Genomic DNA, 11,860 nt, shown 5'->3' with positions numbered 1-11,860 from the left:
TCTGGCAAGAGACCTAGACGCTCCTGCTCCCCGGGTTGCGGGTTGCGCGCACGGGACCCAGCCCAGGAGGTGCGCGGGGTCGCGTCCCGGAGGAGCGGCCCAAGCCCGGCCCGCGGGCGGGGGCGGCGCGCGCTCCTCGCACCGCGCGCACACCCGAGCGCGCACACTCGGCACACACACCTGGAGCTCGTCCCAGGAGGGGGGCGGGGAGGAGAGCCAAAGCGAGTGTCTTAAAATAGAGAGGCTGGCAGAGGAGCGCGAGACACCGCGAGGCGGGAGGAGGCGAGCGAGAGAGGCGGGCACGAGGCGTGCAGGTCCGAGGCCGGCTTGCACGGGCGGGCTGGGCGGGGTGGGCGCCGACGCCCCTCGGCGCTGCTCGGCACCTGGCCCCGCAGGAAGCGCGCGCTGATTGACAGCTGCGCTGTCCCAAAAAGGCTCCGCGAAGATGCTGATCTGCGGGTGGGTCTAGACGCGCGGCCGGCGCGCCCGGTGCCCGCTCCCCTCCGCGCGCCTCCCTTGCCCGCCGCCTCCCCGGCGGCCGAGGAGCGGGGCTGAGGCCCCCGCCGGCGCGCCAGCCCCCGCGGCCCCGGCCGGCCGGTGCTCTCCCCGGCTCACCATGCACTGCCACGCGGAGCTGCGGCTGAGCTCGCCCGGCCAACTCAAAGCAGCCAGGCGGCGCTACAAGACTTTCATGATCGACGAGATCCTTTCCAAGGAGACCTGCGACTACTTTGAGAAACTTTCCCTCTACTCCGTGTGCCCGTCGCTGGTCGTGCGACCCAAACCCCTGCATTCCTGTACGGGTAAGACGCCCCGCCGAGGGTGGGGGACTTAGTGGGGTGCCGTGGTTTTCGCGCGGGTGTCGGGCGCTTTCCCGCCTCCGTCCTCCCACCGGAGGGCGAGGGGATTCTTCTCCCGTGCCCGTGCCGGGGGTCTGGACTCGTCAGCGGCGGGCATCGCCAAGGCGTCCGCGACCTGGGACGGGCCAGGCAAGGTGTCGATCGCAAGGCTGGAAGTGGAGCGGAGGCGGCGGGCCCCTAGCAGCGGCCGCTCGTGCCACGCCGGCGACCCTGCTCGCGGGAGAAAGCCGCCTCCTGCCCAGCGCCGCTGTGGTTTTCGGTCAGAAAGTTCAAACACTTGACCCGGTTCCCCGCCTAAAATCACCGTTTCAGGAAGTGGTGTCGCTCCCCTGGAGTTAGCTTGTCCAACCTCCTCTTGTCTCCACTGGGAAATTAACAAGTAAATCGGTATCCTGAGCTTCTCAACAAAATCCTGAAATCCTTGAACTTTTCCTAAAAAGATCTCCCTCTGGGGCAGTGGTTCTGGAATACGTGGCCTGTGGTGCCCGCTGAGCAGGTCACCCCCTTTTGTTTTAAGCGACTGAAAAAACAACAGTTATAACAATAAAAACAGTCTTCACGTCTGGATTCCTCTAACCACAAGAGCCTAACTAAGACCACTAGGAAAGATAAAAAAAAAAAAAATTAATAAACATATTGAAAAAGTCGTAGGTTTATGTGGAAAGGAAATCCGAAGGTATTTTTAAAACTTTGAGCGCATTAAGAGAAGCTCCAAGTTTCAAAGTGCCCTGGCTGTATAAAGATTTAGGCTATGGAAAAGCAGGTATAGAAAAAAAAGAAGTTAAAACAGTTTTTATCAAAAACAAGTGACCCCCTGTGCTTTCAACTAAAGGTAAAAATTCAGTATTTCCCAACTAAAAGAAACTTTGAGGTTATGTTTGTTGCGTGGGTGCCCTGAAATAAATAATTTTGTTATACTTCCGTTGAAAAAGTAAAGTGAAGAGCTAGCAGTGTTTTTAAAAGACTTTTTTTTTTTTTTGAACTTTTAGGCCAGAAGCTTCTATTGCACAAGGCTTAGAATCCTAGATTTTTCTTTCAGTTTGATGAGTTGTCCCTGTAGGACAATCAGTTCATAATGTATGTAAATACTTACAGCAAAGTTCTTTGAAAACCAAGTTGTTTCCATATGTATTTGGTTATGAAATGAATACAATATTCAGGTATGCCTTCATAGAATAAATTTTATCTGTAAGGTAGAATTAGGCCTGATAGCCCATAACAGTATGCATGCAATACTAAATTTTAAGGACCAAGAAGTATATGAGACGAGAAACAAATAAAAAACTTTAGAAATAAGGTAAATATCCTTGATGTTTATATTTTTACAATTATGTGCCTGCCATGGGTGTATAAACCCTTGAATGAATAATCTGCATGTATATTAGGTAGGGGTGGTAGGCTGAGTCTTGTATTGAGCGTAAATCATCACTTGCTATAATAACTCAAGCCTCTCTGAGGAAAAAAAAAGATTTAATCACAAATTTCAATGCATCCTGCTATAACATTGCATTCCTGCAGGACCCTCGGACTAAACAGAACGATTCTCAGCACTGAAGTATAGCACAGGGCCGGCAAAATTTTTAGTGGCTTTGTGCTCTGCATGGACCCGAAGGCAGATTTTCCTGGCTTTTAGCAGTTACAGAATTGGATCATAGCAAAAACATGCTAAAAGAAAAAAGAAGAGTAATAAATAGCCTCAGAAAACAGTGATCCAGTCATCAATAGGGGCTGAGTACTGTGTTTCACGGAGCCTTGTATGGAAATAAGTCAGAGGAAAATAAGGTGATTCATATGCAGTTTTGAGAATGTATAAGGGTGAATTGCATGTGTATCATGAACTAAGTTTTGCTTGGTCTTGTGCTTTTGAAGTTCATTGATGGTTTGTGTGAAAGGGTGGGCTGTTGGTAATGGTTTTCTTGCCTTGTCATTCCAGTGTTTACTTTCTTTAGATTGTTCTTTTGAAAAATGTTGTGATTTTGTGCTAGTTGAGATTTAAAATATAGAAACTGGGATTTGCCAGTGGAATGAAACCCATAAAAACTGGCTACAATAGTCCATACTTTCAGGTCATAAGCCTTTAGTGGGTTTACGATTACAGTTAAAGCCTTACATGTATTAGATCATCGGAATCCCATTAGTGACTTCTCAAGGGTTTTGCAAATACCACACCTTCAAAGCATTTTTGTTGTTTTTAACGGTTATGTTCAAGATCAAAAATCTTAGCCTAGATAAATTTAATCTTTTTTTTATTAATTAAAAATGGCATTAAGTTACTGGCATTCTGCATTCAATACAACTATGTGTGTGTGTGTGTGTGTGTGTGTGTGTGTGTGTGTGTGTATTTTTTTTTTCCTGGATAGAAATAAATATTTAGCACTTTTGGCTGAACCGATGTATAAAAAGTTCAAATCAAGTGAAAAGCATACATTGTAATTAAAGTTACTGAACTTTCTCTCATCCTTCAGTTTGCTGTTATTAAGATTTAAATAGCTACCGAAAGTGAACTTTGTCAGGTAATGAAATAAGATAATAATGAAATAAGATAAAAACCCAAAAACCCAAAAAACGTTACTACCCTGCACAATGAGTGTATAAAATTGGGGTGAAAAAAAAAAAGCTACAACATTTAAGAAACCTCTGCAGAATTAAGCAGTCCGCATTGTCTAGATTTAGTAATCCAAATGCCAGTTTATGGTACGGAGTCTCCTCGGGCAGAAGAGCATGTATTCAAGTAAATTGAGAAATGGAAACATTTTTCATGAGGCAGATGATCACCTGACAGAAATGTATTCTTAGACACTCTAACCGTGATGGAATACTCAACCTCCAGAAAAAGTGTTGTTCGTTGGAACAGGCCCTTTCTTCTTACAAATACAGTCATTTTAGGCTTCGAAGGCTGTCTCTAAATTTATGTAAGTTTCCCAAGAGATGTTCTACATCACGTAATAAGCAGTGAGAAAGGGAATCCTGTCCTTTGAAGCCAAACTGAAGGAACATTTGTCATTAGATTTAAAAGAAAATTTAAGAAACCAAGCCCAAAGAGAGCCTTGCTTTGGAAAAATGTTTGTTACTTGGACCACTGATGGGGTGTGAAATATGTTTAGGATTTATTTAGTGTATAACACGTTGGGTTTTTTTTTTTTTAAATCTGGTAACCGTCATTCTCATTGAGAATGGAAATATATTGCCATTTAGAAATCACGAGCAACCTCTCATAAACGTTAGAACGTTGTTGACAGTGATTAAAGGCCAAAACGGAGGTGCCGTTGAGGATATCATACATACTACTTAACCCTCGAGTGCATTTTTTCATTTTCCTGGTTGTTGATTAATGTTTTTTGGTGGAAGTTGCCCGAAGAAATCTGGCTTCTCAGAATGGAGTATAGTGCAGAGATCTCAGCAGGTCGTTGTTGAAGGCTCTCTCTTTCAGTTTGATCTTTAGAGACAGGCAGAGTTTGGAAAAGATAAATAGCCTGCTTCACGAAAACAAGGCTACAGCCATTTATCCTAAGATACATTGTCTTGTGGATACTGAGAAGCCAACCTACTGTGCTAATTACTTACAATTCTATTATAGTTATTTATACTTACAACCTAGAATTACCCTAGATGCGCACATGCGCATTCTGTGGGGGAAGGTGAATGTAGCTATTTGGACATTTTGCAGCCTGTGACCAGCACATGGCTTTTAATTAATCCACTGAAACCTACAGGCGAACGTCTTCCTCCTTCTCTGGCGGGACGGTTCTGTTGGGTCTCCCGGTCACCCTCAGTGGCCAGCCTTGGAGATCCGACTGTTGAGGTCCGGAGCTGGAAGGGACCACAGAGATCACGGACCAATCTCCCTCAGCAGAATATCCCTTTTTTTGTGAAGCACCAGGGTCACATCAGTGCTTAGACACAGTTTTAGTCCACGCTGTACACCACTGTCCTTTTTAGGGTACTCAGAAATCAGGAAGACTTTTCCAAGTTGGTTACATACCCGGGAGAAATCCGTGCAGTCACACCCAAGGGACAGTCAACCAGCCAATTAAAAGGGGCACTTGGGGAAGGGTGTTTATCTTAAGAGGTGGCACTGAGAACATTTTATCCTTTGGTAGGTCCAAGAGAAACACGTACTCTGGGGTGGTGTCCTTGGGTTCATTTTTATCACAAAGATTGGGTGTCATCCCAGTGAAAAATGAAAGGAGGTGGGGACATGTGTAATGACTTCTCTGGGAGTGTGGCAGCCAGCTACTGCTTCGTGGAGTTGGCCCCAGAGACGCCCCAAATCTCAGTGCGGTCTTCCAGTCTGAGACTAAAACCCGTAGGATCTTGGGAACCTGAGGGTAGGGAACTGGAATGTGAATGGAAAAATGTAAACTGGGGTTCGGGAGAGTGATCATTATCAACACGCATCTGTATTTCTGCCAGAGGCAGATAGTTTTATTAGCAATCATTCATAACTGCTTCTCCTGTTCCCATTCTAAGGGTAAACAAACCGAGGGATGCCCAGCATATAGGACTCATCGAGGGTCAGAGTATATTTGGAGCGGGGCTCTTCGGGCCTCCTCAGCCGCTGTCTCATTGACTCCTTAAATTTTATGACTCGTTTGTTCAACAGACGCTGAGGGGCTCCTCAGGGGTCAGTTTTAACCGGTGAATGGAGTTCATCCGCAGGCTCTTCTTTGGTTCTGATTTTCCTAATAACCAGGGGAAAGTGATTTGAAATTGAGTCCACAAGTTAAAATGCCTCTCCAAATGTCTTCAGTATCATTTAATTCAACAGTTTCGCTCAGCAGATCTTCCTTCTTGCTCGGTGATGGCCCTGTTAGCGAGTTCATTACATTTCAGTCTATTCTAAATCTTTTTTTCCTTTTTTTTTTTAAAGATTTTTTATTTATTTATTTGACAGAGATAGAGACAGCCAGCGAGAGAGGGAACACAAGCAGGGGGAGTGGGAGAGGAAGAAGCAGGCTCATAGCGGAGGAGCCTGATGTGGGGCTCGATCCCGTAACGCCGGGATCACGCCCTGAGCCAAAGGCAGACGCTTAACCGCTGTGCCACCCAGGCGCCCCTATTCTAAATCTTGACTCACAGTTGGGATACTTCACAAATTCTTCTACTCTCTCTGTAGAACCACTGCCAAGCCCTTCTTTGTCGTTCTCTAGAATATACTGGGCAGTTTGGAATTGGGATCGGGGAACATTGTGACGATTTAATACTTTTGCTCACCAGATGGAATTTTCTGTTTGAACTCCCCCTAAAGGGTGTCATCGCCAGCCAACTTGTCATACTAGCCTTGTTAAATACAGCCAAAACGAAACGGTGTTCATGGTACCTGTTTTATGAAGCCAGCCTGCCAGTGTTCTGGTGGGCTGTCCTTCTGGACTGAAACCGCATTTGGATGTAAGCGTGGACTATGAAGTGGCTAGTTGTAACCCACCTCAAGAATCGAAGTGAAAAGATGGTTAGGTTGAATAAGACCCAGGAATCTACAGGAAAAGCAGTAAGGATTTTAAAAGGATGTTAAATTGTAAGGAGAGATTAAACTAAAAAACAAAAACAAAAACCTACAAAAGGAAGGAATAGGGAAGAAGAAAAAGAGCAGGTTTCCCTGGAACTTCTGTAGCTGCTTGACGGAGCCTTGCTGCATGGGCCAAGCTAAGGGGGCATCTGAAATTCATGTCGGTGTCTGGATAGTAAGTGGCGACGGTTGATTTTACTTAGATATGCACGGACACCCTTGAGAACAAGAGACCCAGGGCCTGGGCCCTGCCCCACATTCAGCATTCGCTGTGGACGACTGAATACATGTCAGGCCAGAAGCACTTTTGGGTGTCATTTGCACTTCATTTTTGAGGTCTGGCGGGAACAGAGATGGAAAGCTAGGTAGGCCACGCGAGCTGAGGCTCCCTCATTGGTATGAAGCCCATGAACTTGTATGGGTGTCGCCCCCGCACCGCCGGCCTCTCGTCCAGCTCCAGATCCAGGTGCACTCGGGGTCCTGTGGCTGAACCCGCTGATGGACTCTTCGCTGGAAAGTGGGACTCGAGGGCTGCCACAGAGGGCCACAGGGATTGTGATGACATGTCCAGATTTAGCCTCATTCGCCATTCTTCCTGGGGGAATGCTGTCACCGCCCCCTGTCGTTCTGTCACCGAGTCGTTTCTAGTGTGTCATCGGAGCTGAACCCCACTCTCACAGCTTCCTCACAGAGGGCTGCCCAGAGCCCACAGGGGCTCACGGAGCTGTCAGGAGCCGGGGCTGCAAGTGACCCACTTCCCTTGGCAGCCGCAGGAGCAGAGAGAAGATAAGGGGACTGCGGGATATTCAGGGGGAAGGCTCCCCACATGTGACAGGCCCCTGGGGGCCACCTCTCCGGTGCCTCCCCCTGCGTTAGCAGCCTGTGACATTGGAATGGCTATTCCTTCCTCCACAGCACAGATGACAGGATGAAAATTGGCATTAGACTATAGTAATAATGCGGTTCGGAGCAGAACCTTGTATCAACTTGGTGATATTCACAAAGTCAGTGGTTCCAGAAAGAGAAGTTTGTTTGTGTGTGTGTGTGTGTGTGTGTGTGTGTGTGTGTGTGTTTCTTTTTAACCAGAAAACCTCTGCAACCCCTCAGGATTTAATGTATTTTTATTGCGGCTTAAGAACAGTTACGAAAAAAAAAAAAAGTCTTGTTAAAATGAATGCTCTAAATAAAAACACAGTTAATTTTCCATTACAGTGTCTAATTACTCATCATCACCAGGGCATTTTTATATGGCAATTTAACTTCTTGAAAGTGGAAACTTGGCACACGTTTAAGGAAGAAAGCAGTGCTCCTAGATAGGTATCAGAAGATGGTCTAATTATGTTTGGGCTGGGGTTGACTCTTACACATGATTGCTCTGGACAAGATAGGGGGATAGTTGCCTTTAGTTGCAAAGGCAAGTCTCTGGTTTCTTCAGTGCCCGTTGAAATTGAATACGGAGGGAGAGAATTCTGAACGTTAAATGATGTGCAAGTACATCTGAAAAGGGACCCTGCCAGTCCCCGGTGGAAGCTGATGTCAGGACTACTTGATAGGGCTGGAGGACAGCTATCTATGCTTTCTGACTCCCCTAGCAGAGTTCATAAAGATGAACATGGCCTTTCTCCAAGGAAAGGTCAAGATACGACTGAATAGAAGCCAATCTGGGAGGATCTCCACACGAAACTAGATATGTTAAGAGTCCAAGCAGACAAGCTTACGTCGTTCCTTTTTATTGCATCGCTCTAGCTTACCAGCATGTCCCTAGGAACATATTCTTCTGGATATTGGGGATAGATAAGCATTCCCACAGTGTGCATCGAACAGGATTACCTGCTGCCTCGGTGATGTCAATGTCATTATTAAAAGAAAAACACCTCAGTGCGTGATAAGCAATGTGATGATTTTCTTTTCGCTTTTCTAATTCAAGGATCGCTTATGACGTGTGGGAAAAAGGAATGGTCTAGGGCTTGGTGGAATCTTAGGAAGTTGTAGCTGTGTTTCCACCCCAGGAATGCCCAGCAGAATCCCTAATACTGATTCACCTGCCAGCCTCCACCACCCGCTTCCCTCTTCTCAGAGTTCTTTGCACTCTGTAACTTCACCTTTATCGAAATTCAGGATTATGGTCATTTCACAGACAAGATCACAGCCACTTGTGTATCGAAGGAAGTGTAACGTGGCAGTTCAGTTTAAGTGATGTCTAGGAGAATCGACTTTGTACACTTCCCTCATGGTACCTTACGAACAACCGAGTCCTGGTATTATGTCTTCTGTGGTGGGGGAACAGCCTAGGCAGAGAGGGTTGCCGAGACTCCTCTTCCTGAGTCCTTCTTTATTTATATCAAAGGCAGCTACAAACTTGGGAGAAATGCTAGAAATACCCTGAACCCCTCTTCTTCACATTTGTAACAATAATGGAAAAGTGACTTTTTTTTTTTTTTTGAGTGCCTCTCATGTAATAGGCATTGGACTAAGGGCTTTAAGATCAGCTAGAGATCTTCCCTAGGAGGTCGGTAGTATTATTGCCATGAATGGGAAGCTGAGAAATTAAGTAACTTTCCCAAACACAGGACACATAAAGATCACTTACAAAGCAATAAGAAGGCAAATAGAAAAATTTGCAATTCATAGAGATGAATACCTAGCCAGTAAAGATGAAAGGATGTTCTTCTGCCTCCCTGGGAATCAGGAAAACAAATTAAAACGAGATACCATTTCACACCCATCAGATAGGCAAAAATGAAAGAATCTGCCACTATTGATTGATGGCAGCGATGTAGAGTGATTGGCATTCTGATACACTGATGGTGGGAATATTTTTTTTGGTACAGTTCCTTTGGAGAGCAGTGTGGTAGCACCCAGTAAAGCTGCGAGTCCACACACGTCCTGCAGCTCAGCAGCTCCACCTCTGGGTTGATGCCTTGAGAAACACTACGTGTGTAAAGGGACACGTGTTTAAGAAGGGCCATTTCTGTGTTGTTTCTGATAGTGACAAATCTAAAACAGTCAAACCCTTCTTCAGGAGGAAAAAGGTTGAAAACCTATGTGCTCTGTTCATGCAATGAAAGTCTATGTAATGAAAATGAATGAACCAGAAAATGAATGGACCAGAGCCATATTCTACATGTATGAATATGGATAAGTTTTAGAAACACAGTGTTGAGAAAAAAAACCAGTTGTAGATTGATACTTACAGTCTGATACTATTTTTATCCCGCTTGAAAACATGCAGATTAATATATTGTTGGGGGAGGTAAGGGTATGGGGTGAGGAGGGCTACCCACAGGTTTTTATTTTCCTCTGTCACAATTTATTTATTAAGGAAAGAAAAGGCCTAATGTGACTATGGCTAAGCATTAAGCTTTTAACAAGGCTGGGTCATGGGTATACAGATGTTCATTACATTATGCTTTGTACTTTTTCTGTATGTTTGAAATTTTTCATGATATAAACATTGAAAAATGATAGTATGGGAGACCTCACATGTTCACAAAGGTCTTGATCTTGCGGAATGCTTGATGACTTTCTTAATAGCTTTTCTGTCCTGAAACAGAAGCTTTTAAAGGCAGAGCTTGTTGTACACAGCCTCACAGTAGGGAAGTAAGAACGCGTTATAATTAGACACATGTGTACAACTCTCACTAAAACAACCACTGTAGCTTCTGTAATTGGTTGTTGGATCTCACTTACCTACCCTGGCTGGATGGGGATACTATTTATCACCAAGATAGCGGCTGTTCCTCCAAGTGATACTTTGGCAGATGAGTAAACAGTCTCTGTGCCAGGCACGAGGACTAGAAGGGTGGGCACTGGAGCTAGAAGGGGTTTGCTCTGTGAAGTATTTGTTTATTTCATATATATATATATCAATATTCATACAAGCAAGAGCCATTAGGTTTTTTTCTCTTCTCAATGATGTTTAAGATCACAGTAAGTTGTCTTTTATTGCATCTTGCTTTTGTATCTATTTGCTGAGATGGTATACCGCCTGTGGCTTTTGACCTGTGGTCCGTTGCTTTTGACATTTTAACTGAAAAAAAAAAATTGTCTAGGGACAGCTGTGAATACCAAAGAATTTAAAAATGTTCAAATGTAGCTTATTAGCAGGGAAGAATGATGTTGGTATTGACGTATAAACTGGCTGTGTTCTCCTTATTCTTTGGAACCGTGATTTGCTATGAAAACTTTGATGTGTGGTAGCAGGGCTTGTTAGGAAGGGATGAGAACCGTTACCGTGGAAATCCCAGAGAGCTGTGTGTTAGGGGTAGTAAAGGGCCATCCTATGGTTTGAAGAAGGTAACCTAGATCGTGTTACTCTACCATGACATCTGCGGTGGCAGGTGCTTTGCTCAGTCTATCTTAACAGCGAGAACCTTTTTCGTTTCTCTGCAGAATAGTTCCAATTTAGAAATAGTGCTCCAAGACATTTTGACCAAAAAGGTGACCTTTGGGAGCTTTATCCTTTTGTGTCCCTTGAGAGGGAAAATACTCTCCAGTGTGGGTGGAACAGTTTGTACAGTCAAGAGTTGGCCAGTGTGTTCCCCTTCCTAGACCACCCCCCCTGTCTAAATATGGCAGACCCTTGAACAGCACAGGTTTGAGCTGCATAGGTCCACTTACTCACAGATTTTTTTTTTTGTGGATACATACAGTACAGCACCGTAGATGTATTTTTTTCTTCCTTATGATTTTTTTCGTAACATTTTCTTTCCTCTAGCTTACTTGTTTGCAGAATACAAGATATGTGTTAATTGTTGATGTTACCGGTAAGGCTTCTGGTCAGCAGTAGGCTGTTAATAGTTAAGTTTTTTGGGGAGTCAGAAGTTCAATGGTGATTTTTTGAGCGCACCCCAAGCCCCTTATTGTTCAAGAGTCAACTGTCCATACAAAGAAGCAAATCAGTCCAAGCACTACAGGGCCCGCGTCCGACCCAGACCATCTGCCGCCAGTGTCCTAGAGCTTTCTTCGGTGCTCGGCAGTGGCAGCCACGGTCAGCAGGAATTAATGACCACATCTAGAGGCCTGTGGCCAAATTGGACTTGACTGAAGGGACGGTGGATCTGTCAGATTTGTTGCCAGTGAACAGACTTTCACGGGTTGCAGGAGACAGTCTGCAATTTATCTGACCCGCATAGATACAATGCAATGGCTGGAGTAGATCAGACGGACTGCAATTTTCGCCCTGTCTTCCTCAGTCAACCTTCTGGATCTTTTCAGTGGAATCTTATCCCTCATAAAATGGACTCGCGGCTGGAGGCTGCAAATGGAGAAAACATTACGAAGAAAAGTGCCAAAGAGCTGCCGTGCGACTCTCTAAGTGAGACAAAATGCAGAAAGACTTGTTCTCGCGACCCGTGGAATCCGTTCACTGGCAACAAATCTGATAGATCCACCTTGGATCTTCCGTTTGGAACTACTTGGGAAAAAACGGGCAAGGACTTAGAATGTTTACGGTCGCTTTTGAGAAGTTTCACTGAGGGAGAGAGAGAGGAAC

General features: G+C 45.1%; 1 protein-coding gene across 1 annotated transcript in view; it reads left to right on the top strand.

The window, feature by feature from the left end:
* The first annotated feature begins 270 nt into the window (after positions 1 to 270).
* BARX2 (BARX homeobox 2) overlaps positions 271 to 11,860 on the top strand; it is a 74,588-nt gene continuing 62,998 nt past the window's right edge. Inside the window, exon 1 of the mRNA XM_045783770.2 lies at positions 271 to 803. Coding sequence (XP_045639726.1) covers positions 617 to 803 — 187 coding nt within the window. The 5' untranslated portion in view covers positions 271 to 616. The remainder of the gene's footprint in view (positions 804 to 11,860) is intronic.

This window comes from Ursus americanus, chromosome 16 (genome assembly GCF_024610735.1).
Source record: "Ursus americanus isolate L20-20 chromosome 16, mUrsAme1.1.p, whole genome shotgun sequence".
NCBI lineage: Eukaryota > Metazoa > Chordata > Mammalia > Carnivora > Ursidae > Ursus > Ursus americanus.
This window is presented reverse-complemented; position numbering and strand designations above follow the sequence as displayed.